At 43.0% G+C, this 27472-nt stretch overlaps 1 protein-coding gene across 9 annotated transcripts in view; it reads right to left on the bottom strand.

Annotated features, from left to right (window-relative positions):
• The window catches only part of mia2 (MIA SH3 domain ER export factor 2), a 71785-nt gene that overhangs the window by 5420 nt on the left and 38893 nt on the right, over window positions 1-27472 (bottom strand). For 3 of the 9 annotated variants that reach the window (XM_086003321.1, XM_086003319.1, XM_086003317.1), the window contains 22 exons: window positions 23314-23457; window positions 23088-23109; window positions 22885-22973; window positions 21515-21592; window positions 18833-18943; window positions 18610-18681; window positions 18418-18522; window positions 17351-17473; window positions 17198-17264; window positions 15045-15100; window positions 11558-11648; window positions 9156-9294; window positions 8307-8408; window positions 8165-8225; window positions 7248-7283; window positions 6456-6523; window positions 3431-3543; window positions 3023-3154; window positions 2590-2742; window positions 2275-2385; window positions 926-996; window positions 453-678 (listed from right to left, as the gene is read on the bottom strand). In XM_086003321.1, coding sequence (XP_085859447.1) covers window positions 453-678; window positions 926-996; window positions 2275-2385; window positions 2590-2742; window positions 3023-3154; window positions 3431-3543; window positions 6456-6523; window positions 7248-7283; window positions 8165-8225; window positions 8307-8408; window positions 9156-9294; window positions 11558-11648; window positions 15045-15100; window positions 17198-17264; window positions 17351-17473; window positions 18418-18522; window positions 18610-18681; window positions 18833-18943; window positions 21515-21592; window positions 22885-22973; window positions 23088-23109; window positions 23314-23457 — 2170 coding nt within the window. Of the gene's footprint in view, window positions 1-452; window positions 679-925; window positions 1012-2274; window positions 2386-2589; window positions 2743-3022; window positions 3155-3430; window positions 3544-6455; window positions 6524-7247; window positions 7284-8164; window positions 8226-8306; window positions 8409-9155; window positions 9295-11557; window positions 11649-15044; window positions 15101-17197; window positions 17265-17350; window positions 17474-18417; window positions 18523-18609; window positions 18682-18832; window positions 18944-21514; window positions 21593-22884; window positions 22974-23087; window positions 23110-23313; window positions 23458-27472 lie in introns of those variants that run through there. The other 6 variants (XM_086003322.1, XM_086003320.1, XM_086003318.1 and 3 more) reach the window with 5 other exon arrangements.

The raw sequence follows: 27472 nt of genomic DNA, 5'->3' as shown, positions 1-27472 counted from the left end.
AGGCACTCCTCCAACGGGGCGTCCAATGACTGGAAGTTAAGGTGGCATGCCAGGACCATGCACGCCATTCTAATTTAAATGTGAACACTGGGTTTGTGTCTACTACAGGCGCAGGCCCAATTATGCATTGTAGAAAATCCCGAATAAATCCTGGGGCAGCGCAATGGGGGTGATCTCCACCCCATTTTTATCTTCTTGAGGCTGGGAAACACAGATTTCCCTAGGTGCAGGGTAGAGGAAAATTTATCCTCATATCTGTTGGACATAATGGTGTGTGGGCTACCAATCAAATCTCACCTATAGAGGACGGTTGCTTCCATTTGAAGAATTAACACAGTTGTATGAAGAGATTTCATCTACTTTTCTACATGATTTTTCATAGTCCGAACCTAATGCGTATAAACAATTTCACTGTATGCTGCCACAAAACATAAATAGGTGTGTATACTTACTTCCCATGGGAGGATGAGGTGGTAAACCAAAAGCTCTTAGAGGGAAACGTTCTGGAGGACCATAGATTCCACCAGGTGGAGGAAGTGGAAATCCCCTCTGTATAAAGTGACCTCTTGGATCAACAGGTAAAGAGGGGATTTGTTTAGGAGGGGGAGGTGCAAAACCAGGTCTAATTCCAAATTCAGCTTCAGCAGGAAGGGATTGGTTAGATATATTTAATGTATCCTGTAAGAAAGATTATGCATCGTTTAATCTCCGATAATAAATCTCACACTTAAAAAAGAAGACCAGATGAGCAGTGTAATCAAATAAAAACACAAAGCTTTCCAATAATTATCAAGCTCATTGGAACTAGTGATTTTGTAAGTTGAATAGATGGTTTGAGCATTAATGGTTTTAAAAGGTAAGAAGCAATGTGGACATAAGAGAATAGACACTAGAAGAACATTAATAAGGAAGGAAGTACACTTACACGGTCTTGGGTCTGACTCTCTGGAGCAGAATTTGAAATTTGCATGCTATTTTCCAGTGTTGGGCGTCCATCTATACAAATCAAAGCTGTAATGAGTTAATAATATAAATTATACTTTTGTTATTTGTCAAAGATAATTATAGGATATCTTCATTCATTTTCTACTCTTCCTTAATTCTGTTTTATAGTTCCTCTTTAGCAATGTATGCAATTGTAAACACCATATAATAGAAAAATACACATATATGGAGAGTCAGAAAGTACATTCAGTACTCTGGAATACTCAATGTAGCAGTACAACAATTTATAAACAACAATAGTTTAGGTCTGCTAAAACAAGATGGGGAAAGATTGAAGCAATGAGGCCAAGTTATAGCATGTGATTGATTGAAAGAAATTAGCCTTTTATTTAACTTTAAGAAACTGATAGAAGCTATTAAGGAGTGAACCAACTATCTTTGCCAAAAAAGAGTAAGTTTTGGAAACAATCTAAAAAGCAGCCTACAAATGCAATATGTTTATTCTCTTCAAGCAACAGAAAAAGTATAAATGAAAAACTGAATTAAGATATGGAACACGTGAACAAATCCCCAAATCAGATAAAAGTATTTTGCATTCTAAAAATGTAACTAGTTAGTTCTGAACAACTACAACCATGACCTGTTTTTAAAAAAAAGTTAAATGTTACATTTTCTTTCATTAATATTTAGACTTTGGATTTTTCAGTCTATTTGTTCCAGTACCTTTTACTTTTACAGGTTGAGCGTCCCAAATCCGGAGTTCCGGAATCCAGGACGATTGGTGGCAGAGGTCCGGAATCCGGACACCCTGAGGGAGGCTTACCAAAAACCGGAAATAGCGCTACCTGGGCCGAGGCATTTCCGGACTTCAGAACGTGTTTCTGATGTCCGAAGTCCGGAAATATCGCAACCTGGGCTCGGGCGTTTCCGGACTTCGGACACCAGAAAAATGTTCAAAAGTCCAGAAAACCACGAAAACTGGCTCGGCCTCGGTCCCCGGATTTGGGATGTTCTACCTGTATTAGAAAATCAAAAGTCATCAGTGGTTTTCAAGTTAAAATGGTCCAGTAATTTTGAGAGTGACTTTTTGTCCACTATGAACCATCACAAATGAAACATTCATTAAAGTAATAGTTTAGGTCTATTTGAATTTTTAATTTTAAAATTGCTTTAGTGGCTTTTATGGATTGAAATTAGTCAAAATCTATAAATTGGCAATCATAATTATAATTTCTTTCTACAACCTTCCCAAGCATATCAGCAACTTGCTTCATTTCTCCATTTCCACTTTTGTTATACTAAAATGATGACTGCAGCGCTACACTGTACCTGTTCTAGCTAAAAAATAAGTGCGTAGTTCTGTTGGTCCAGATAATCTTCCTGAAGATATATGGTAATCTTTGTATGATGCCTGATGATAGGGAGTAATAGGGTATCCTACTGTACATTTAGAACACACCAACAGCATTGTGAAATTGCATGCAGTAGTACAAAGCATATAGTCAAAGATTTCTTCCAAAATCTTAATTCTCAAAGTATTTAAAGGATAAGATTTATTAAGCTACGTCATCAAGTAATCCCAGTTTTATAACTTAAATATCGCCCACATTAGATCTATTGTCTTTTGTAGTGATCTTTATATACCTGGTGATGCCCCCAACAGCTTCCGTTCCCTTTCCCACACAGGGGACAGCGAACCACTATCAGACTGCGGTCCATGGTGGTCAGACATTCGGTCAGAGGCTGAATCCGCATTTTCATTAGGGGCGTGATCTGGATGGACTGATGGACCTTTTGCTATAGACAAAATTATACACCAAAATGAATTAGAATATATTTTGGGTATTGTGGCCAATAATTCTTAACAAATAATTCTTAACAAGTAACACTGTACATACCACAAAATTACATTTTGTAGAATAGTTCACAACCTAAAGCAATTTCTTTACACCTTTTCTTGCTCACGAGAGTACTTTTACGTTTACATTATTGTTCAGATAGTTAATAAAAACAAATCACAACCCGACTACTTAGTGCTCTGTAATTTTAATCTAAACTATTACGATAGATACGTTACTTTTAAAGTCTGGTCTTCCAGGAAACAAAGGTGAAAACCTTAAGGGTCCATTTAGTAATGGAGGTGACAGAAAACCTATGGGTTCAGAGCCAGGTCGACCCACTGGAGAAGGACCAAACGGAGAACTTCTTCCTGCAATATGATACACAAATCACAAAACAGCTTTAAATTATGTACATGAAACGAAATCAAAAAGTTTATTTTTTAAATTAAAGCCTGTACAAAATCAGTATAATGTAACTAACAGGCTCATTCTCACCAAACTAAAGTTTCAATAATATACAACTGAAGGAAATTTATATATAAACTGCGTCCCCCAAAAGGTTTAACCTAAACTATGTGATTAGACGCATGTGAATTTTATCGCGATACAAGATGTCCTGAAAACACTGAAAAAGATTGCAGTACCTCTGTATGGTGGGACAAATGTTGGAGGACTTAGTAATGCTGGCCTTCCAGCTATATCATTTATAAGTGGATCCTTCAATGCAATATCCATTTTGAATTCCGCTTCAGTTATCCTGTAAAATGAATACATATTTTCACACCTAAAACTAGCACAGGAATGGGTTTCTATCCAGTTGTCAGAGATTTACTGTAACACTGTCAAGAGGATTGTGGGTATAAATGCAGACCCCAATGAAAAATGGGCAGAAGCACAGGGTTGCCATCGCGAAGCAGGGTTTTAGATTCTGCAGTAATTATAGGGAAATGTTTTCCACTGAACCGTCAAGTAATCCTAAACGTTACATCTGTAGGCTTACTAGACAGCCCCTGATTACCTTGTTTTATAGTTTAGAATTGTTGGATAGATGCAATCTGTAAATAGATGTTTTCTATAGAACTTCCTCTCTGGAAGAATGCACAAAAAAGATTTACAAAGATGATACCAGAACTGAGAGGTTATAATGATCAGGAAAGACTGAATAGGCTGGGACTCTTTTCTCTAGAAGTGAGAAACCTGAGTGGTGACCTAAATAGAGGTCTTTAAAATTATGAAAGGGTTTGATGGGGTAGATGTAGAGAAGATGTCTCCACTTATGGAGGAGTCCAAAATTAGGAGTCATAAATATAAGCTAGTAACTAATAAATCCAACAGGGAATTCAGAAGAAACTTCTTTACCCAGAGAGTAGTTAGAAGGTACCACATAGAGTCGTTGAGGCGAATAGCATAAATGTATTTAAAGGGAAGCTAGATGAGGGAGAAAGGAATAGATATGCTGATGGGTTAGAAGAAAGAAGGTGGAGCACAAACACTGGCATAGACCAGTTGGGTCGTATGGCCTGTTTCTGTGCTGTAAATTCTATATACTGCCCACAAACCATTTTCTTTACTCATTACTGGAATGGAACTTCATGTCATGTGTCAGGGAGTACTGCACCCAATGTCTGCTCCTAAGTGTCTCTGTTGTGGCAACCTGGGAGCAAACATTTTGTACACAACAGGTTTTTGGCAACATTTTATTTAAGGACTTTCTGAAGCAGATGGTTAGCAATAAGAAGTACAATACAAGCAGAAGCAATCAATGTTCCCGTTAATTTATTTTATGCCGCGCAGCCCCTTTAATGGGCTGCGTGGCCCATTCAAAATTCCACGCAAGCTGACCGGCTGCGTGGGACCTGCAGAGCACAGCATGGCCACGCAGCTTAAATGGAACGTTGGCAGCAATGTGAACCACAGCCAGGAAAAATAGCAAGAGTTTGTCAAGTCAGCAGACCTACAACAACACTGTAAAAATTGTACAGATCTTTTCAACATTTAGGATTGCGGGGAAATTCTAAAACCTATTATTTCCTCTTTAAAAATAACTTTGGTAAAATAAAACCTGCAAACAAGAGCATTGATCAAACAAATATTTTTTTTCAAAAGGAAGTTATTACTCTAATCCACTGATATGATTTAGATAGTAGTATTACATAGTATTTACAGCACAGAAACAGGCCATTCGGCCCAACAGGTCTATGCCGGTGTTTATGCTCCACACATGCCTCCTCCCACCTTACTTCATCTCACTATCAACATATCCTTCTATTCTTTTCTCCCTCATGTACTTATCTAGCTTCCCCTTAAATGCATCTATGCTATTCACCTCAACCACTCCATGTGGTAGCGAGTTCCGCATTCTAACCATTCTCTGAATGTCTATAGCAATACCTATTTTGCAAAGAAGTAATTTTCTCCAACTTTTCTTGGCAAGTCATCAATATTTTTTTTATCATACACTTTTTAATCATGGTTCTGTACATTTAAATTTTGACTATATCAAATACAACAGATTTAGGAAAGAATCTCCAGATATATTTTTGCAGACCTAAAATTTAAAAAAGTTCAATGTCTCTATTGTTGAAATTACAGTTTTTATGTCCTTCCCTCTACTCCACCCAAAATCAGAGGAAATGTACAAACTCTGAGGATAATTCCAGCAGTCAATCTTGAACTCATTAAAGTTCGAGTATTTCAGACACTTCCTACCATCATGCATATTCCCCCTCATCAACATATGTTTGCATCCATATGGGTCATGAACTAGATTACAATTGTAGGTACTTTCAACTTTAAGTTTTTAAACAGCATCATCTTAACATGTATTTATTGAACCAAATCATATTTTCCAGCCAAAGAACTTACTCCGAGTGTATCTGGGAATGTCAAGGCATTCATAGCTCTTTTTGAAATTGCAGCTTTCAAAAAAGTTAGACAAATATTGTTACTACAGGTAGACTACCCTTTATCCGGACTTCCGAAAACCGAAACCCTCTAAAAACCGAAGGTTTTTTCGTTCAGCGTAAGTCGTGCGTACGACTTACGCTGAACGAAAAAACCTTCGGTTTTTAGAGGGCTCCGGTTGCGGAAGTTTGGATAAAGGGTAAGTCGTGCGCACGACCCCCCGCCGACCCCCCCGCCAGCCGCCGACCCCGCCAGCCCCGCCAACCGCCGACGCCCCCGCGGACCCCGCCAGCCCCGACAACCGCCGACCCCGCCAGCAACCGCCGACCCCCCCGCGGACCCCGACAACCGCCGACCCCCCCGCGGACCCCGCCAGCCGCCGACCCCCCCGCGGACCCCGCCGGCCCCGACAACCGCCGACCCCCCCGCGGGCCCCGACAACCGCCGACCCCGCCAGCCCCGACAACCGCCGACCCCCCCCGCCCCGACAACCGCCGACCCCGACCACCGCCGACCCCCCCCCGCGTACCCCGCCGGCCCCGACCCCCGCCGACCCCGACTGATTACGCTGAGCGTCAGCGTAAGTCGTGCGCACGACCCCCCGCCGACACCCCCGCCGACCCACCTTCCGAAATCCGAAATTCTCCTTTATCCGAAACTCGGCTGGTCCCGAGGTTTTCGGATAAAGGATAGTCTACCTGTATACATAAATAAGGAGCTCACTTTGGATCGTATTGAAATATTTGGAAACAGATAGAAACTTACTTCTGCCGAAAGTGAACGTTCTCTCTTTTAATATTGCCAAGCTCTCGATCAGCTTCACGAGCTGACAGCTACAAATAAAAATATATATTTTTTTAAAGTTGCAAATATGGATACTGTAAACATTAGCCTCTGAGGTTTACAGTAGCAATTCTGCATCAAAATGAATTCATCCATGGCGTGTTCTAGGAATCAAGTTGCAACATGTTCAGTGATTTTTTTTTTACCCGATTGTGCTTTATAATATCTCATATGTAAAATTATTGTTGGAAAGTTATATGAACATTTTTCAGTGCTCAAAAGATTGAGTACTGTGCACTTGCACAGGCAGTTGAATATTTTCTTAATACGAGTAAATTGCCCAAATGGTCAGTTGATGAATTTAAGCTTTTTTTGTATATACACAAGATGGTGGCAGACTTCAGAGCCACCTACTAGGCAGAGCTAGCAACTACATTGTGGCAGTTGAGATAGCAAAATTGAATGGGAAATATTGACAGTGTCCTTTACAGTAGTTATGTTAGCAGAAAAGTGGGACCAAAAAACATGACAGTAGTAAAGAACAAGAAAGAAAGAACTTGCATTTCTATAGCACCTTTCACAACCTCAGGACATCCCAAAGCGCTTTACAGCCAATGAAAACTTTTTAAGTGTAGTCACTGTTGTAATGTTGGAAGTAAGGTTTGTGGATAGAAAGTGCATGCCACCACAGTGCAAGACTTTTAATTGTAAAGGATAAACTGATACATTTGAAATTCTAAACAAACACTACTGCATTTTACATCTGAAACTCACCCAATTATCATGTGCTTTTTTCTCATGAGATACAATCTGTAAATGTAAATACAAGAGAAAATTGTTGAATTTAAATCTGTGTAAACAAAACATTAAGCCCAATTTAATACTGTATCTAACAGTGTAATTGTGTCCATTGACAATATTAGTGGATCCTGATCCCCAATCTTCAATTTATCAATATGTTGAATATCATTTGTGCTTGTTTTCAATATGGCAAAACTATGTGTATGTACAACAACAACTTGCATTTATAGCATCTTAAATGTAGAAAAACGTCCCAAAGCATTTCACAGAAGCATAATAAGACCAAACTCAATATCGAGCCAAAGAATTAAATTTTAGGAGGGGGGTAGGTTTTAAGGTGGGTCTTAATGGAGGCGAGGTGGAAAGGCGGAGAGATTTAGGGAGGAAATTCTAGAGCATAGTGCCTGGACGGCTGAAGGCATGGCTGCCAATTGGGGGGGGGTGGGGGAGTAAGGGATGCACATGAGGCCGGAGTTGGAGGAATACAGAATTCTTTGAGGGCTGTAGTGCTGGAGAAAGTTACAGAGATAAAAAAGGTGCGAGGCCACAAAGGGATTTAAACACAAGGATGAGAATTTTTAATTTGAGGCATTGGGAACCAGGAGCCAATGGAAGTGAGCACAGGGGTGACGGGTGAGTGAGACTTGGTGTGGGATAGGGCACAGGTAGTAGAGTTTTGGATGAGCTGAAGTTCATGGAGAGTGGAGGATGGGATGCCATCCAGAAGAGAACTGGAATAGTCGAGTCTGGAGATGACTACAGTGTGGTGGGAGTTTTAGCAGTAGACGATCTTAGTGATGGTACATAGTACCAGGAAAATAAAAAGCAGAAAACCAGATTATTGAATCTGATAATAATTGAGCAATCAGCAACAATTTTCTTTTACGTACTTGATTTTTATACGACTGTATAGTTTTAACTAATTCTTCTTCAAGATCTTTAGCACGTTGCCTGCAAAGAAAGCAAAATAGTAACGGTATCTGAATTCAAAATTTATGATATATTAATTAACAAACTGACAAGTACAGTTACCTATAGAGAATGAGCTCTTCGGTTGCTTGATTAATCTTTTCATCAACTTCAGAAAGCTTCTCTTCCTTCTGCAGACGCTGATGCTCTTCCAGAGTTAGATTTCTATGGACAATGCAACCACAATACATAGAAATTATTCACAGTCTTACAACTTTTATTCTTAAACTAACTGGATATAAAGTCCTTAACAAGGCCTCACAAGATGATGGGTTAGTGCCATCAGTAGGTGTGTTAATATCTTGTAACCAGTTGATTCAGGAATTTTCAATGGAGATTTTCAGCAGTTTGTGAGGGGGGAAGGATTATGTATGTGTCAGTATAAGGAAATTGCCTCCCCATAACATCAACTCTAACTAGACACTAGTCAACAGCAAACTTTGCAGATTAAATCTGGCCTCCTAAATCATAACAATGAGCTAGAAATCATTGCTCACAATTAGACATTTGTGCCCTTTTGAATATAAAATGCAACAATAATTCAGATCATTCCCATTTTTAATTACTATTTTCTTCTATGTCTCTGTGGGCCATACGTTATTCCTCGTCTCATCACGTGAGCAAGCAACTTGCATCAGGCCCATCATTACTGCTGTTGAACATAATGTGCTTGCAAGGGCAATGCCATTTTTCCTCCTATTTTTCCCTCTCACCAGGAAAGCACCTGGCCTTCACCTTGTTCCTCCCTCAGTGGAGAGGCTGAGATCTGGACTAAGTGTAAGCATCACATTCAGCACTATTACTAAAAACAGACCCTAAAAATTGCTCTGAGACTAATTGATTCCCAATTATAATTGTACTTCCTACAAGATTCTGTTTCATCCAAATTCTACCTCAATCTGAGCTTCGTACCTTTGAAGCTCCATTTCTTTCTCGTGGTACAATTCTGTCATGATCTTTAACTTCTGCTGAATGGTCTTATATTCAATCTCAAATTGAGTCGTCTCATATTGTACTGAAGTTTGTTCTAATTGAAGTTTTTCAATTCGCTCTGCCAAATGGAAAGAAAAACTGTTCATGAATACATTGCAAGTTGCGTAGTAAGCATTTTACTTTACAGCCTTCATAATACAAGATGGTCATGAAATAGAAATTTTAGCACAGTTGTGGAGATTATATAAATATTAAATATGAAGTGAATCAAGGTATCAACACAAAGAAACATGATGTAAAATAACACACAATGTGCCAGTGTAAGTACATTGAAACCAGAAATTTGTATTAAGGAGCCTGTCTCAGGAGGAGTGTCAGGAAGGGGCCAGTAAATCAACGGTGCATGATAGTAAAGTGAGACTGGCTGTTCACATACAATAGATGGGGCACCAAGTACAAAAGAAAGAGATACTTTAGCAGGAGAACCAGAGAACCACAGAACTTTACAGCACTGAAGGAGGCCATTCACTGGCTCTTTGCTAGAACAATCCAAAAATGATCCCACTGTCCTACTTCTCTCCATGTTTTAAATATTTAACCACTTCCCTGGTCTGATGCTGGTGAATCTTCACTGTACACTCTCTCTTGCTTTAATGTCCCTCCTATAATAAGGCATCCAAAACTGCCCACAATGGTCCTACTACAGTGTAACTGTTGTCTTGTGAAAATGTCATCATTACTTCTTTGCTCCTGTACTCTATGCCTCCATTGATAAAACTCAGAATGCTCTTGGCCTTCATGGCTACTTGCACTCACACTTTCAAAGAATGATGTACTTTAACCCCTAAATCTCTCTGTTCATCACACCTGTCAGTGTCTTTCCACTGAGTGTATACTCCCATTCCATGCTTTTCCTCCCAAAATGCACTACCTCACACTTCTCTGAAGTAAATTGCATCGATCACCTGTTAATGGCGTCTTGACTTCTTTCACGGTATGTAAACACTGTACGTTTGTGCTGTCAAATTTGTATAAATATAAGAGCTAAAAATGGACACGGACTGACTATTTCAAACCCTTCTCTAATCCGAGCAACACCCATTAACCTGAACCCTTTGTTTCCTGCTGCCCAAACAATTTTCTATCCATACTGTTACACTTTCTCTTATACCTTGTTGAATACGTTCCAAAAATCCACCTACACGACATTTATTGCATTCCCTTTATCTACCCAATCAATTGATTCTTCAAAGAAGTACTTAAAATTTGTCAAACATGACTTGCTTTAATAAATCCAGAAAATTCTGGAAAAAACTCAGATGATCAGGCAGCATCTGTGGAGAGAGTTTCTCTCTCCGTAGATGCTGCCCAAGTGTTTTCCAGTATTTTGTTTTTATTTCAGAGATCTAGCATCCGCACTATTTTGCTTTTTTTTTTAAACAAATCCATGCCACTTGCCTTGAGTATCCCAAGCATTTCTAAATGTTCACTAATTTGATTTGAATTATGGATTCTAAAAGTTTCCCAATTTCAGATTAGCTGCTCTATAGTTACCCGGTTTATCTTTCTCTTTCTTCTTGAATAGTGATGTTGTATTAGCTGCTCTCCAGCCTAGGATGCCTCCATCAGGGCCCAGTAACTTATCCTTGTTGAGTTTTGCTACTTTTTTTCAGAACTAATTCCTTTTCTATGATTGTCCAACATTTCACTCTTACATCTACATCAGCATTTCTGGCCAGGCTATCTAGGTAGGCTTGTTCATTGGTCAATGGGATCTGATTTGGGGAATAATTGAATTTCAGTACTGTGTATGAGATGCCAAAAACAGAGAAAAGGTAAATCTGGAACATTACTGAAATATAAACTTTGGCATTGTACAAGAGGGATAACCACAAACTGGTGGAAGGGAAATAAAAAATTGCTTCAGAAAATTCTTCATATAAAAGGGGAAATCAACACTTGGAATGGACTATCGACTCGAGAGTGCAGACAAAAGCAGAGCAGTTTAAGAGTTAGATTTTCCGATCCAGGGACTGTAAGTTTTTTGAGATAGATGAGCTAATGACCTTTCTCATCCATATTTATCCTCTGATCTTCCTGATCATTTGGAACTATGAAGATCACAGTGACAGCACTGAATAGCACATGGCTAGGAAAGATGATTAAGCAGAAAGATCAGTTAGTTGTTCATCCTAAATCAAAGAGAATTCCCATACAGAACCACTGAGGACAGCAAAAATGAATGCACTAAATTTAGGAATTGTGATGATGTACTAATGCAATAGTTCCAAGAAGATGCCTCGCGTCTTTAAAATGACTGACTCATGGCATAGCAATATGCTCCACTGAATATATGCACGCTGCAACTTCTTTGCAATTACCTATCAGCTCTTGCTTAGCTTTGATTTCATCAGACAGCTTGCTGTGAATCTGGTTTCTTTCTTCTTTCACTGACTTCAAGCCAGCATTTAACTAAAAAAAAAGATTTTAAAGAATTTAAAAACAAGGCTCAAAAACATCATCAGATTTTTGTATTACAATGGATTTGTAAAAGGTCTTTTTAAGAGAAGTTACTAAATTTCATGTTAATAGATATTATTACTCAAATTAAATGGGGCGAATTCTCATTCTCATTGGTATGATGGGCCGAATGGCCTCCTTCTGTGCTGTATCTTTCTATGATTCTATGAATTATATTGCCACCACTCGGTAGAAACATAGAAGATAGGAGCAGGAGTAGGCCATTCGGCCCCTCGAGCCTGCTCTGCCATTCAATGCGATCATGGCTGATCATCCAAATTCAGTACCCTGTCCCTGCTTTCTCCCCATACCCCTTGATCCCTTTAGCCTTAAGAAATATATCCAACTCCTTCTTGAATATATTTAATGAATTGGCCTCTACTGCCTTCTGTGGTAGAGAATTCCACAGGTTCACCACTCTCTGGGTGAAGAAATTCCTCCTCATTTCTGTCCTAAATGGCTTACCCCTTATCCTTAGACTGTGACCCCTGGTTCTGGACTCCCCGACCATCGGGAACATCCTTCCTGCATCTAGTCTGTCCAGTCCTGTCAGAATGTTATAAGTTTCAATGAGATCCCCTCTCATTCTTCTAAACTCCAACGAGTATAAGCCCAATCGACCCAATCTCTCCTCATACGTCATTCCTGCCATCCCAGGTATCAGCCTGGTGAATCTTCGCTGAACTCCTTCCATGGCAAGAACATCCTTCCTCAGATAAGGCGACCAAAACTGCACACAATACTCAAGATGTGGTCTCACCAAGGTCCTGTACAACTGCAGCAAGACATCCTTGTTCCTGTACTCAAACCCTCTTGCTACGAAGGCCAACATACCATTTGCCTTCTTAACCGCCTGCTGCACCTGCATGCTTACCTTCAGCGACTGGTGCACAAGGACGCCCAGATCTCGTTGCACTTCCCCTTCTCCCAATCTATTGCCATTCAGATAATAATCTGCCTTCCTGTTTTTGCCACCAAAGTGGATAACCTCGCATTTATCCACGTTATATTGCATCTGCCATGCTTCTGCCCAATCACCCAACCTGTCCAAATCATCCTGGAGTTTCTCGGCATCCTCCTCATAGCACACATGCCCACCCAGCTTTGTGTTGTCTGCAAACTTGGAGATATTACATCTAGTTCCCTTGTCTAGATCATTAATATATATTGTGAATAGCTGGGGTCCAAGGACCGATCCCTGCAGTACCCCACTAGTCACTGCCTGCCACTAATGGTATTACATGCGACAATGCATGTAATACCATTAGAAAGCAGATCATAAGATGATAGGAACAGGAGTAAGCCATTCAGCCCCTCATGTGTATTCTGCCAGATCATGGCTGATCTGTATCCTAACTCTATTTACCCACCTTGATTCCATATCCCATAATACCCTTACCGAACAAAAATCTATCAATCTCAGTTTTGAAATTTTCAATTGATCTAGCCTCAACAGCTTTTTTCAGGGGGTGGGGGGAGGGAGAGTTCCAGATTTCCATTACCCTTTGTGTGAAGAAGTGCTTCCTGATATCACCCCTGAATGGCCTAGCTCTCCCCTTGTTCTGCCCTCCCCCCACACCAGGGGAAATAGTTTCTCTCTATCTACCCTATAAAATCCTTTAATCATCTTAAGCACCGCAATTAGATCACCCCTTAATCTTCTATACTCAAGGGAATACAAGCCTAGTCTATGAAACTTATTGTTAAATGGGCTAAATGGAATAGTTTCAGAACAGATCTAGCAGCTCAAAACTGGGCATCCATGAGGCACTGTGGGCCATCAGCAGCAGCAGAATTGTATTCCATCACAATTTTTAACCTCATGGCCCGGCATATCCCTCACTCTACCATTGCCATCAAGCCAGGGGACCAACCCTGGTTCAAATGAGGAGTGTAGAAGAGCATGACAAAGCAGCCCACTTGACTGGCACCCCATCCACCACCATAAACATTCACTCCCTCCACCACCGGTGCACTGTGGCTGCAGTGTGTACCATCTACAAGATGCACTGCAGCAACTCGCCAAGGTTTCTTTGGCAGCACCTCCCAAACCCACGACCTCTACCACCTAGAAGGACAAGGGCAACAGGCGCGTGGAAACACCACTACCTCCAAGTCACACACCATCCGGACTTGGAAATATATTGCCATTCCTTCATCATTGCTGGGTCAAAATCCTGGAACTCCCTACCTAACAGCACTGTGGGAGTATCTTCACCACACGGACTGCAGCGGTTCAAAAAAGCGGCTCACCACCAACGCTCCCTTTAATTTTTTTTTCGACGCAGTCCCTTTAACTGGCTGTGTGGCCCATTCAAATTTTCCCATATGCGCGGTTTCTCTCATGTGAGCGGGCTGTGCGGGACCTCCAGACTGCTGTGCGGCCGCGCAGCTTAGCCAGAACATTGTTCACCACCACCTTCTCAAGAGCAGTTAGGGATGGGCAACAAATGCTAGTCTTGCCGGTTGCATCCCGTGAATTAATAAATAAAAAGCGAAACAAAAAAAAACCTTTAGCTCCGGTATCAGTTTGGTGAATCTGTACTGCGCCTGCTCCAATGTCAATATATCCTTTGAGGTGCGGTGCCCAGAACTAAATACAGTACTCCAGATGCAGTCAAACCAAAGCTTTATACAACTGTAGCATAATTTCCACACCTTTGTATTCCAGCCCTCTTGAGATAAAGGCCAACATTCCATTAGCCTTTTAAATTATTTTTTGTACCAGTCCACTAACTTTTAGTGATTTCTGTATATGGACCCCTAAATCTCTCTGCTCCTCCACAGTTCCCAGCTTCTAACCATTCAGAAAATACTTTGATCTGTCTTTCTTAGGTCCAAAGTGCATGACCTCACATTGAACTCCATCTGCCACAGTTTTGCTCCTTCTTTGACTCGGCTTCCACTGTTGTCTGATTTTGCCTCTGTGAAGTACCTGGGGCATTTTTCTATGTTTGATAAATAAAATGGGAAGAAAGAAGAAGCCCTGCCATGCTGAGGATTATTTTTTGTTTTGTCGCTGAAAAACAAAATGGAAGCAGCAGTGCGGCAGCACCCCAATGTATTTGTGCAAAATGCAGTATACTGAAGAAACAGCAAACTAGGTGGTACCACTGGTTATTCAGTTTTCCCCTTGCACCACCTTCTCTCCAGCAGTGTGAACAATAAGGCATTACAATAAGTTGGTATACTGCCAATCATAACAGGCTTGCCACGTACGGCAATGCAAGTACCATTAAGTGGAGCTTCAAAAGGATAGAATTCTGCCCAGAATTTTCTTTTTAGAAACTACGAAAGCAAGTAATATAGCATGGAGATTATGCTAGTAAACTGTGCCAAGTAACTTACCTTAGCAACATAAATCAATTTTTCAATTTTTTGCTTCTGTCCCTCTTCCGATATTTCTGATATATATAAAAAAGACTTTTTAGACAAAGAGGCAGGTTTCCTCAGACTCAAACTTAGAATAATACAAAGAGACATGGAGTTGGACACCAATCTTCTTGGAAACAGGGAGTCGTCACAATACAAGAACACACATACAAAGTATATGTGACAAATTATGAGCAGCTACTTCACCAGGATTATTTTTCCATGTCCTTCTAATGAGAACTCTGGACAGTGTTCAAATAATACAAATGCTATGACCTCACCCTACAGAAGTAATCTATACAGGAAACTACGCAGGAAGGAATCGGATAGCTTCAGGAAGTTATTAGAGGCATCACTTGTATTAAAATAAACAAACTTATTCACTGATGCCGTAAGCCAATAATACTGCCAGGAGAAATAAAACTACTGCACAAGTATTAATTTATGATTTAAGAAGGGACTCCCTTCAGTACATCTGGATGGGCTGGGGTTTAGTACTTGAAGGCCTTCTGAACAGGCAGAACAATGTTACCGATATCATTCATAGCCCAAGAACAGCCAACCTTTAACAGTTTGAAGAAATTCTCTAGAATAAGATCATATTATGTAAGAAGGTATATCAGCTTGGTAGCATCTATGTACAATCCTGCTCGTGCTCCATCGTTTTGTAGCTGCAGGACCCACTGCAGAATTTCTCCCCTCCCATTTTTTTTCTCCTTCAGGTTTTCTCCATTATAACTGTATTGGATTGAATACCTAGTTATCCAAATCTGAATGGTGTCAGCTCACACTAATTTTCTAATCCCCATTAATTTATGTCTTGTTGATTTCCATACATTTACACTTTGCATCATTCCACACCTTGCAGACTTCATCTGCTCCATTAACTAATCCTAATGATCTCCGCTCTTTAACCATCTTATTTGCAGAAGTTTGGAACGGAGACTCTCAGTCCCTGATGCATTGCTCAACTTCTGTTTTAACTGTTTAATGTGCCAGTATTTATACATTGTATCTCCTAGTATGGTATACGCAACCTCAGCATTATACTTTCCTGTTTAAAATTACAACTATGTATCTAGTGGTTTGTTTAATGTGCTAATGAGTCAAACACACACTGCTGATTGCTACACCAACTAGTTACTGTATCTGTGAACAAGTACTGGGTTCACCAGCACTTTTAACATACTGGAAAATGCAATGCTGTAATCTGAAATTAGGAACATTCAGTTTGATAAGACTTTTAATACTTAGGCATTGTTCACATATTAGAAGATACAATTATGTAAATACAGGCAGTTTAAAACAAAAAGAACACTCGTTTAGCTACCTGCCAGTTACCAGCTAGCTGTCTCACCTGGCTAGGTGAAAAGTTCAGGTGAGATAGCTGGTAATTAAGTGGTAACTATAACTCAAAACAGCTGAGCAGTGCATGGCAATTCAGCTGTTTTGAATATTTTAAAATGTCAATTTTTCTAAACAAAAAGCACACTTTTACATAATACATTTAAAAAACTTATATTGAGATGTCCTTCATTCCTTTAGACTTGCCACAGAATCTACATTATCATATTGACCTGAAAGTGCCCTAGAATTCTAGAGGCTATACCTCAGAGTCAAAAGGTTGGGAGATGATAATCTAGTCTGACAGTATTGAAGGAGTCTTTTATTCTCAGCAATGCCATCCTTCATGACATGTTAAACTGAGGTTCTATCTGCAATTTGGTGGATCAAGTGGACATTAAAGAGCAGGAAGTTCTGTGGCCAATATCCCTCCTACAATTAATACGACCAAAATTTCCATGTAATAATATGTTGTTGGATGTAGTCTGTAAACTTGATTCTAGCTGATCCAAAAGTAATTTTGATTATTCATGGCCCATTTACTTGCTGTGGTGCACCGATCTGGCTCTCTGCTCAAAGGTTGGATATTCCTGCCATACACTATTTACATACTGCCTCTTCCCAGACTTATGCTGAACAAGACTTAGCTATTCAGGTGAGGTTTGATTGAAGAGGGTTATGTTCAAAAACAAAATAAAGATATTTGTTTTAATATGAAGTCACTGATTCACTACCCGAGTACTCCCCATTTTCAGTTTTAATATCCATTTTGTCCCAGCTATTACCTTCTGCAGGATTATCCTCTTCAGCTGGATTCCACAATTTGATCTTTAGAAGGCAGTCTGTCAGAGACTGTAAGTAAAGAAATGTTAAACTGAACATTTTTGAGTATTGATACACTTGCACTATTATTTTATTTCACAGGAACACAGTCTTACCTTCACCTCATTCTCTTTACTTGCAAGAACTTCCCGCAAATCCTTCTGAGATTTCACACCTAATTTAATATGTTCAGTAAGCTCATTGTATCGCTCATCCCACACTTCCGATTCTTGCAACAGCTATGGAACAGTAAGGTCATATTTAGGATTGTAAGAGCATTATATCCTTTTTGTAAAATAGTATCATACTTAGACACTCCTCTACATACCGGGGCACTATCAGTACATTCAAAACACTTTATCTCATCAAGAATCCTTAAATCAGTTCTAAGGAACAGAAATGTTCATATAGTTATGAAATACAACACAAGATTAGACGACCAGCCTGGTCCACCAGTCCAGAACATCTCGCACAACAAACTCTTTGAGGTCAGCTGATGAAGCACTATGGGTAAAAAAAGACAGCGACTCATCGTGCAGGATAGATGGAGCCTCAGGTGGCAAAGTGGGACTAAGAATAAAGAAAAAAATATACAGCAACATACTGTTGTTAAAGAAAGCTGGAAATAAAGTGTAGTGATTTTGGTCTTTCAAAGAAACGATGCAACACTGGTACGTCGCAGGTTAGTAACCATAATTGCACAACCTGAATTCCCAATCTTAGTCATGACATTTAGGAGGAATTGTAGATTGGAAGCTAGGCACTCTCCCAGAGAGGGAGAAAACAATGGCAGCAAAGTCACCCTTAACATCTCCTAGCCACTAGATGCTGCACAATGTGGACAGCACTCTGGGAAAAGGTTGCATTGGCTGCCATTTTGCATGGATTGCAGTTTATGGTGCAAGGTGGCCTAGAAAAAGACTGAAAATAAAACACCATAAATGGGAAAAAATCATATGAACAAAAAGATTTTGATCAAGTCAAAATTAACTATATTTTAATTATCCTTAAACTCATCTCTGGTTCATTGCCATTACATTATCACTTGCCATAGCTCATTGCCACTCTGTACACTTACAATATCAGCATGCATCTTTCAGGGAACAAAGATCAAAGTGACAATAGATTTTATACAGTGTACGAGTTGATATAAAAGGTTTGGTGAGAAATATTTCAGTCACACCTGTTCTTTGCTTTGTTTGAGATGGTAATTCTCCTCTTTTGCAGCTTGGAAAGATTCCTGATGTCTTGCATCATTAATCTGAATTATTTTTAATTCATTTTTAGCCTTAAAATACAAACAGACATTGAGGTTATTTTTTGCCACACTGTAAATAAAACGGCAGAGTGTTTAATTACATGTTGCACCCCTTACCTCCTCTACTTGGACTTTGAGATTTTGTGCTTCATTTTCCAACGCACTTAAATTTGCTTGAATTTCTGTAATCTGCGAGGAGTAAAACTGCAATTAAACCGGCACAGGACCGATACCTCTATTTTTCTTTACACATTTGACTACATTTTCTTTGTACAGCTGTAAGCTAAACATAATTAATAGTGGATTAAAACAAAAGTTGAATTGTACAGTTATTACATACCAGATTACTGTGTTGTGATCTTGTTTGTTTTTCGCCCTCTAACTCCTGCGTGAACTGATCAATGGCTTGTCTAAGAGTGCCATTTGACTTATCCAACTTGGCATATGTGTCCTAAAAAAAGTTTTATATTATGAAACTGGTCTTAAACACCACCTCACCTGTACAGAATAGCCCGTCAAAATACACACTTAGTCTTAAAACATTATTAGACCGCCTTATGCCACCATCTGAAAACAAGAATAAAGCCCTTTCAATTGGAACTAGAAACATAAAAAGATCAGTCCTCTTAGTGCAGCAATCAGATCTCGATCTTACTCCCTCCTTAACAAAAATAACCAGCATACAAAGCTGAGCCTCTTCTAACTATACAAGCAGTAGGAAAATCATTCAAAAAAAATCAGCAATAGGGAGGAGTGGTTATTTTAAAACCTCTACATTAAAAATCTACAAAACATGATGTTTGTGTTCCTAATCAAATATTTTATATCACAAACTGATCACAGACAATTCACTTTACGTCCTTCTCTTTGATTATTGATGGTAAGAAAGAAAGAAAAAAGACTTGCATTTATATAGCGCCTTTCACGACCACCGGACCTCTCAAAGCACTTTACAGCAATGAAGTATTTTTGAAGTGTCATCACTGTTGTAATGTGGGAAACGCAGTAGCCACTTTGCGCACAGCAAGCTCCCACAAACAGCAATGTGAGAATGACCAGATAATCTGTTTTTATTATGTTGATTGAGGGATAAATATTGGCCAGGACACCGAGGAGAACTCCCCTGCTCTTCTTCGAAATAGTGCCATGGGATCTTTTACGTCCACCCGAGAGAGCAGACGGGGCCTCGGTTTAACATCTCATTCAAAAGACGGCACCTCTGACAGTGCAGTACTCTCTCAGCACTGCACTGGAGTGTCAGCCTAGATTTATGTGCTCAAGTCCCTGGAGTGGGACTTGAGCACAACCTTCTGACTCAGAGGCGAGGGTGCCACCCACTGAGCCACAGCTGACAACAGGGGTGAAATATATGATTCTAAGGGAAGGAAATTAGTTGATAATAACTGGTTAAATAATTAAATGAAAAACACAAAGGAAAAACCTCAATTTAAAAAAAAAGCCAAGAGGGTGTGAAAATGCTAAATATGCAAAATAATCCATTAGGTCTACTTCAAATTATGAAGACTATTCAGAATTTTTAGTTTAGAATATCATGGTGGCTGGCAGGTCACAAGCTGTCCTGTGTAAATCCTTCCATGATGCTGAAGGAAGATGGCAGCTGTATCACTGATGAGAAAACTCTGACTTGGGTGACAGTTGCTGGAAATTAGTTGGAAGGTTGCATATGAGACAATGTGCTGATGTTTCAGTGCCGACCCTGACTAGGTTAGAGGGACTAGCCTTGGATTAACTGGTTACTCTAATGTATGGTGGTTAATTACACGCAAATCTTTCTCCTTTTCTAATGGTCACTATGTAAACCGTTTGTACTTCTTATACCTTACATTCACACTAAGTTCCATCTGTGTATTTACTTTAGTTTATCCATATTCCTTTAAATACTATCAATTGTCCTTTCACTGGTCAGCTGGTCTAAACCCATGATATCATCAGCAAATCTAAATTTGTGTTCTGTCTGTTATGAACATGTCAATTTTCTTCTTCCTTGTCAGTTAAGTCCTTTCTAATTAGTAAATAAAGTAGAAAATGACCAATCATATTTCCCCAAAAATATTTGCCCTATCACATTGCAGCAAAAACATATTGCAACAAAAACAAATCTCCAAGATCCAGTTCGCAATGATACTTCCTATCCAGCCTAGATAAAGGAAAGCATTCGACAACCATGTTACTTTAAATGTTGCAAATTCTCAAGTGAATTATCATATGCTCCTAAATGTCGGGATGATCGCCTGCACAAATCTGCAACTTCATTTACGGAACACCGATGCAGATGTGCCTGGGCCTCCACAAACTCCAGATGTGCTTTAAAGGAGCTCGAGTCCAGCTCCCAACCAGTTTGTACTCTTACTCCACCTCTACTTCAATTCAATTCAAATCGCTTTATTGGCATAACAAGGTACATCTTATGTTGCCAAAGCATCGAAAAACATTCATGGTTGAACACAAAAAATACAGATCTATCCATACAGTGTATAAACAGATATATCCCTGAGTGTATAAATATATACATTCATATAATTTGTATATACTCTTTTCTTATATTTAGTGGTTGTCCCTCTGTTTATGGCTTTCTCCCTCACACAGCCGTCCCCTCTGCTTCCACATCTGCTCCCTCCCTTGCAGGCCCACCCCGAGCACTCTAGCTAGACTCTTGTCCTATTTCAGACTTGAACCTCAATCTCTCCACACTCTAACCCTCTAGGTCCCAGGCGACACAGTTAGCTTTTAAGTGTGCTGTAGCCCTGCCAGATACACAGTCCCACTTCTTCTAAGCTGCAAGAGATCTGTTAGTTTTATAAATATATTAATCCTCCCATTATTGTTCCTGGAAAATGTAAACAGGAAGGAACGCAGAACCGATCCCTACAGAACTCCACTTCTCAGCAAATTTTTGGGTCACAGTACTAAACACTATTTCAAATCATCATCCCTCATCCTCACTCTTCTGGCAATCTTAACAAAATATTTTTCCCAAAACCCTATTTCACAGTATTCTTACCTGAAGATGCAAAGTCCTTGATTCTGTCGATTCTTTTAAATCGGCAACATTCTTTACAGAAGCTTCAAATTCTTTGTACTAAAAATATGAGGACAATTGTGCTAAATTATGGGCAAATAAATCACTTAGATATATCTTAATTCTGAGACAGCTCAAATCATTTCTGGCTACTAAATAATAATAAACAAATTGAGTTAAAAATGCCATCGTACTCCAATTATATGCAGCTTTAAAAGGAGCTGTACTCCATAATGAAATTTTTTAAACTGTCAGTTTATTGGTAATACTGTTTCTAAATAAATATTATCTTTACAATAACATTCGTTATATCTGTTTTCATCCACAGACCGAAGCCTATGTTATTAGGGACGATCCAACTATGCCATAGTACTGGAGGTACATTCATTAAAGCACTATTACACTTCCCATAAGGGAGTGTGTCTGTGTATAGATAGCGACAAATACTATTAGATAAACTGTATTAAGACAATTCATCTCTCACAACAAACTTACTAATTAGACTTGTACTCAGCCTTTCTGGTTAGAAGGTATTTCCGCTGTTGCAGAGCCACACAATAGCTCAGGGTGTAGAGTCACATGGATACTTGAAATGCCAACATAGTAGGATAGCAGGTGGTACTTTGGTCTACAATGTTACATGACTGTCACTGAAAATACCTATCACAGCCTCTACAGTCATAACAGGTATTGCACAGAATTCAATGACCCATTCAGCGATTTTAACATATTCCTAGCAGTACTCCCATGGCATTGCTCAAAGGCAATCATAATTAGAGTCTTCAAAATTAAACTTTTTTTTTAAATGAAAAAACAAATTAGGATGAGGAAAAACACTCTTGTCTCTCTCTGTCTGCCTTATGGGAAGTGTAACTGACTGCTTTGCTTGATTAATGCCTTGTGAGCTTTCAGATTTCTGATTCTATACTAAAGTGTTCATTATCTATACTGCTTGCTTCTGTAAATAACTACTTGTGAATAAACCCGTTTAATCACCTTGCTACAAAAAGTGTCTGGTGTGAATGACATTATTCATCGTCTGAAATGACACGAAACAGCGAAGCCCTGGGTAATAGAAAATTTAAGGAAGAAGTGTTTCACTCATGACATGTTATTTCCCGTATACCAAACACACAAGCTTCAAATCATAGGGGTACAACAGGCTTTCCCATGAAAGGTGCTTTTTGCACTGAGAACAAGTATTGTGAGCAAGCCCAAATCAAAAAATTGGTGCCCGCATTAAGATAATTTCTGATGGTACCTGTTACACTGTATTATGCAATAAGAATGGCAATTCAGCACATGGTAACAAATAACAGGAAAAATTAAACAGCAGAAACTGCTGCGCATACCTTTTGTGTGTAATCACTAAGTGTTTCGAGAACTTTGCACTTCTCATCAAGCAGTTGAGAAACTGTTCTTGCAAGTTGTTTCTCTTTTCCTAAGAAAATAACAATTCAAAATACAGTATAGACATCTTAAAGGTTGACTGATCATATTACAGTGCAAATTACCTGCATAAGAATGTTACAAATACAAACTTTAAGTGACTTACCCAAGTACCTTCTGCTTTTGATCTAAAAAGAAAGCAAACAGTAGCAGTTAATGTGCAGTTCAATGTAAGCATTAGATGAATGCCGTACTTTTTTATTTTTTCTAATGCATCAAAGACCGTCTTCAGGGCCTTTTGATGCATTGATTTTGTATTTAACTCTCTCGCTATTGTGAAATAAGTTCTCGCTATTGTGAAATAAGTAACTGCAACAAACAAACACATTTACCGCTTGGCAGGTCCTGTGCATAAACAGCAATGTGGTGACAACCCCGACCAGAGCTGGAATCAGGAACAACTCAGTGGAAGCACCACGCAGGTTCAAAGTAGCTCCCGGATCTTCAGACAACGTATCCATCACCTTCTGGTAGAACTGAGAAAAACAATAATGGTATCACTCACAGCGGGGACAAGATTACATGCTGGAACAGCAGTAGTAATACCCAAAGTGGGGGTAATATTATCAACAGTAACGGAGAAGGTAATATTGCCAACAGTAACAGCAGCTGTAATAGCCAAACCAAGGGTAATGTTAAGGAAAGTAACAGCAGCGATGGGATCCAAAGGGCAATACTACCAACAGTTACAACTGGGTAATACCTAGAGCAGGGGTAATACTACAAACATTAATAGAGGGGGAAATATTACCAACAATACCAGTGGGCATGATATCCCCAGGAGCAGTAATAATATGAACAGCACTAGTGGAGGTGATGTTACCAACAATACCAGTGGGGCATGATATCCCCAGGAGCAGTAATAATATGAACAGCACTAGTGGAGGTGATGTTACCAACAATACCAAAGAGGTTGACTTAACCAAAAGTACCAGTGGAGGTGATATTACCAACAGAACTTTGGGTGCGGTAATATTACCACGGGTAAAGGTAATTACTCAGACTGGCAAAAGGTGGGAAGTAGTGTTCCACAGTGTTTGGTGCTGTTGTTCACCATTTACATAAACAATTTGGACTTGGGAAGTACAATTTCAAAATTTGCAGACACCACCAAATTGGGGGATGTGGTTAATAGAGGAGGACTGCAACAAAATACAGGAAGACATTGGTTCTGAATTTGCTGTCGGCGGTGTAGCTAAGGAGTATGCCGCTGGCAACTGAATGAGATCTGCACTTACTTCGAGCAAACCCCCCTTCAAAAAGTTGCTTTCAAACGCTGCAGAGTTGTGCGCAGTGCGGTGCCCCCACTGATCCCAGGAGCGCACCGTTGTGTGTATGAGAACCTGGGATCACGTGGGCGGTGCTCCTTTCACTTCCTGACTCTTAGCCAATCAGGAAACAGAGGAGATTGCTGATCTGCCCAAAACTCATTTAAATAATTTAGCAGCCAGAAATGCTATTTGATTAATAAATTATGATCATTGCAATAGTATTTAAAACACAAACCAAGATTATAATACACAATCCTATAATTACAGTGTTATAGTCCTATCGAATTTGTTTCTCCTCTATTAAACTAACTAACTTTTGATTAATTTAAATAATCTAAAATCGAGAGTTTAAATGTCTGTTAACATGAGGAAATCATGAAAGTGAATTAAATCCTCTCTAAATAGAAGTTGGGAAATAATTAAACCGAAACCAGAAAAGGCTTCTGGACACTAAAGACGGTGACACAAAAAGGCCCTATTTTGAAACTCGAACAAATTAAAGTTTCTTTCCAAGTTTGTATCCATTCAGACATGAACCAGTGCCTCACATCAGCGCGGGGGTGGGGGGGAGGGGAGACATCAGTGGGGGGGGGCAGACGTCAGCGCGGGGGGGGGGGGGGCAGACGTCAGCGCGGGGGGGGGGGCAGACGTCAGCGCGGGGGGGGGGCAGACGTCAGCGCGGGGGGGGGGGGCAGACGTCAGCGCGGGGGGGCGGGGGGGCAGACGTCAGCGCGGGGGGCGGGGGGCAGACGTCAGCGCGGGGGGGGGGGCAGACGTCAGCGCGGGGGGGGGCAGACATCCAGCGCGGGGGGGCAGACATCAGCGCGGGGGGGCAGACATCAGCGCGGGGGGGGCAGACATCAGCGCGGGGGGGCAGGACATCAGCGCGGGGGGGGCAGACATCAGCGCGGGGGGGGCAGACATCAGCGCGGGGGGGCAGACATCAGCGCGGGGGGGCAGACATCAGCGCGGGGGGCAGACATCAGCGCGGGGGCAGACATCAGCGCGGGGGGGCAGACATCCGAATCAGCGCGGGGGGGCAGACATCAGCGCGGGGGGGCAGACATCAGCGCGGGGGGGCAGACATCAGCGCGGGGGGGCAGACATCAGCGCGGGGGGGCAGACATCAGCGCGGGGGGGCAGACATCAGCGCGGGGGGGCAGACATCAGCGCGGGGGGGCAGACATCAGCGCGGGGGGGGCAGACATCAGCGCGGGGGGGCAGACATCAGCGCGGGGGGGCAGACATCAGCGCGGGGGGGCAGACATCAGCGCGGGGGGGCAGACATCAGCGCGGGGGGGCAGACATCAGCGCGGGGGGGGCAGACATCAGCGCGGGGGGGCAGACATCAGCGCGGGGGGGCAGACATCAGCGCGGGGGGCAGACATCAGCGCGGGGGGGCAGACATCAGCGCGGGGGGGCAGACATCACGCGGGGGGGCAGACATCAGCGCGGGGGGGCAGACATCAGCGCGGGGGGGCAGACATCAGCGCGGGGGGGCAGACATCAGCGCGGGGGGGCAGACATCAGCGCGGGGGGCAGACATCAGCGCGGGGGGGCAGACATCAGCGCGGGGGGCAGACATCAGCGCGGGGGGCAGACATCAGCGCGGGGGGGGCAGACATCAGCGCGGGGGGCAGACATCAGCGCGGGGGGCAGACATCAGCGCGGGGGGGCAGACATCAGCGCGGGGGGGCAGACATCAGCGCGGGGGGGCAGACATCAGCGCGGGGGCAGACCCGGGCAGACATCAGCGCGGGGGGGCAGACATCAGCGCGGGGGGGCAGACATCAGCGCGGGGGGGGCAGACATCAGCGCGGGGGGGCAGACATCAGCGCGGGGGGGGCAGACATCAGCGCGGGGGGCAGACATCAGCGCGGGGGGCAGACATCAGCGCGGGGGGGCAGACATCAGCGCGGGGGGGGCAGACATCAGCGCGGGGGGGCAGACATCAGCGCGGGGGGGCAGACATCAGCGCGGGGGGGCAGACATCAGCGCGGGGGGGCAGACATCAGCGCGGGGGGGCAGACATCAGCGCGGGGGGGCAGACATCAGCGCGGGGGGGCAGACATCAGCGCGGAGGGGGCAGACATCAGCGCGGGGGGCGGGCAGACATCAGCGCGGGGGGGGCAGACATCAGCGCGGGGGGGCAGACATCAGCGCGGGGGGGCAGACATCAGCGCGGGGGGGCAGACATCAGCGCGGGGGGCAGACATCAGCGCGGGGGGGCAGACATCAGCGCGGGGGGGCAGACATCAGCGCGGGGGGCAGACATCAGCGCGGGGGGCAGACATCAGCGCGGGGGGGCAGACATCAGCGCGGGGGGGCAGACATCAGCGCGGGGGGCAGACATCAGCGCGGGGGGGCAGACATCAGCGCGGGGGGGCAGACATCAGCGCCGGGGGGGCAGACATCAGCGCGGGGGGCAGACATCAGCGCGGGCCGGGGGCAGACATCAGCGCGGGGGGCAGACATCAGCGCGGGGGGGCAGACATCAGCGCGGGGGGGGCAGACATCAGCGCGGGGGGGCAGACATCAGCGCGGGGGGGCAGACATCAGCGCGGCCGGGGGGCAGACATCAGCGCGGGGGGGCAGACATCAGCGCGGGGGGCAGACATCAGCGCGGGGGGGCAGACATCAGCGCGGGGGGGCAGACATCAGCGCGGGGGGGCAGACATCAGCGCGGGGGGCAGACATCAGCGCGGGGGGGGCAGACATCAGCGCGGGGGGGCAGACATCAGCGCGGGGGGGCAGACATCAGCGCGGGGGGGCAGACATCAGCGCGGGGGGGCAGACATCAGCGCGGGGGGGCAGACATCAGCGCGGGGGGGCAGACATCAGCGCGGGGGGGGCAGACATCAGCGCGGGGGGCAGACATCAGCGCGGGGGGGCAGACATCAGCGCGGGGGGGCAGACATCAGCGCGGGGGGGCAAGACATCAGCGCGGGGGGGCAGACATCCAGCGAGGGGGGGCAGACATCAGCGCGGGGGGGCAGGACATCAGCGCGGGGGGGGCCAGGACATCAGCGCGGGGGGGCAGACATCAGCGCGGGGGGGCAGACATCAGCGCGGGGGGGCAGACATCAGCGCGGGGGGGCAGACATCAGCGCGGGGAGGGGCAGACGATCAGCGCGGGGGGGCAGACATCAGCGCGGGGGGGCAGACATCAGCGCGGGGGGGCAGACATCAGCGCGGGGGGGCAGACATCAGCGCAGGGGGG

This window comes from Somniosus microcephalus, chromosome 12 (assembly GCF_052327205.1).
Source record: "Somniosus microcephalus isolate GS21.2 chromosome 12, FLI_Smic_1.0, whole genome shotgun sequence".
Taxonomy (NCBI): Eukaryota; Metazoa; Chordata; class Chondrichthyes; order Squaliformes; family Somniosidae; genus Somniosus; species Somniosus microcephalus.
The sequence above is the reverse complement of the archived record's forward strand: the minus strand, read 5'-3'. Positions and strand labels throughout refer to the sequence as shown.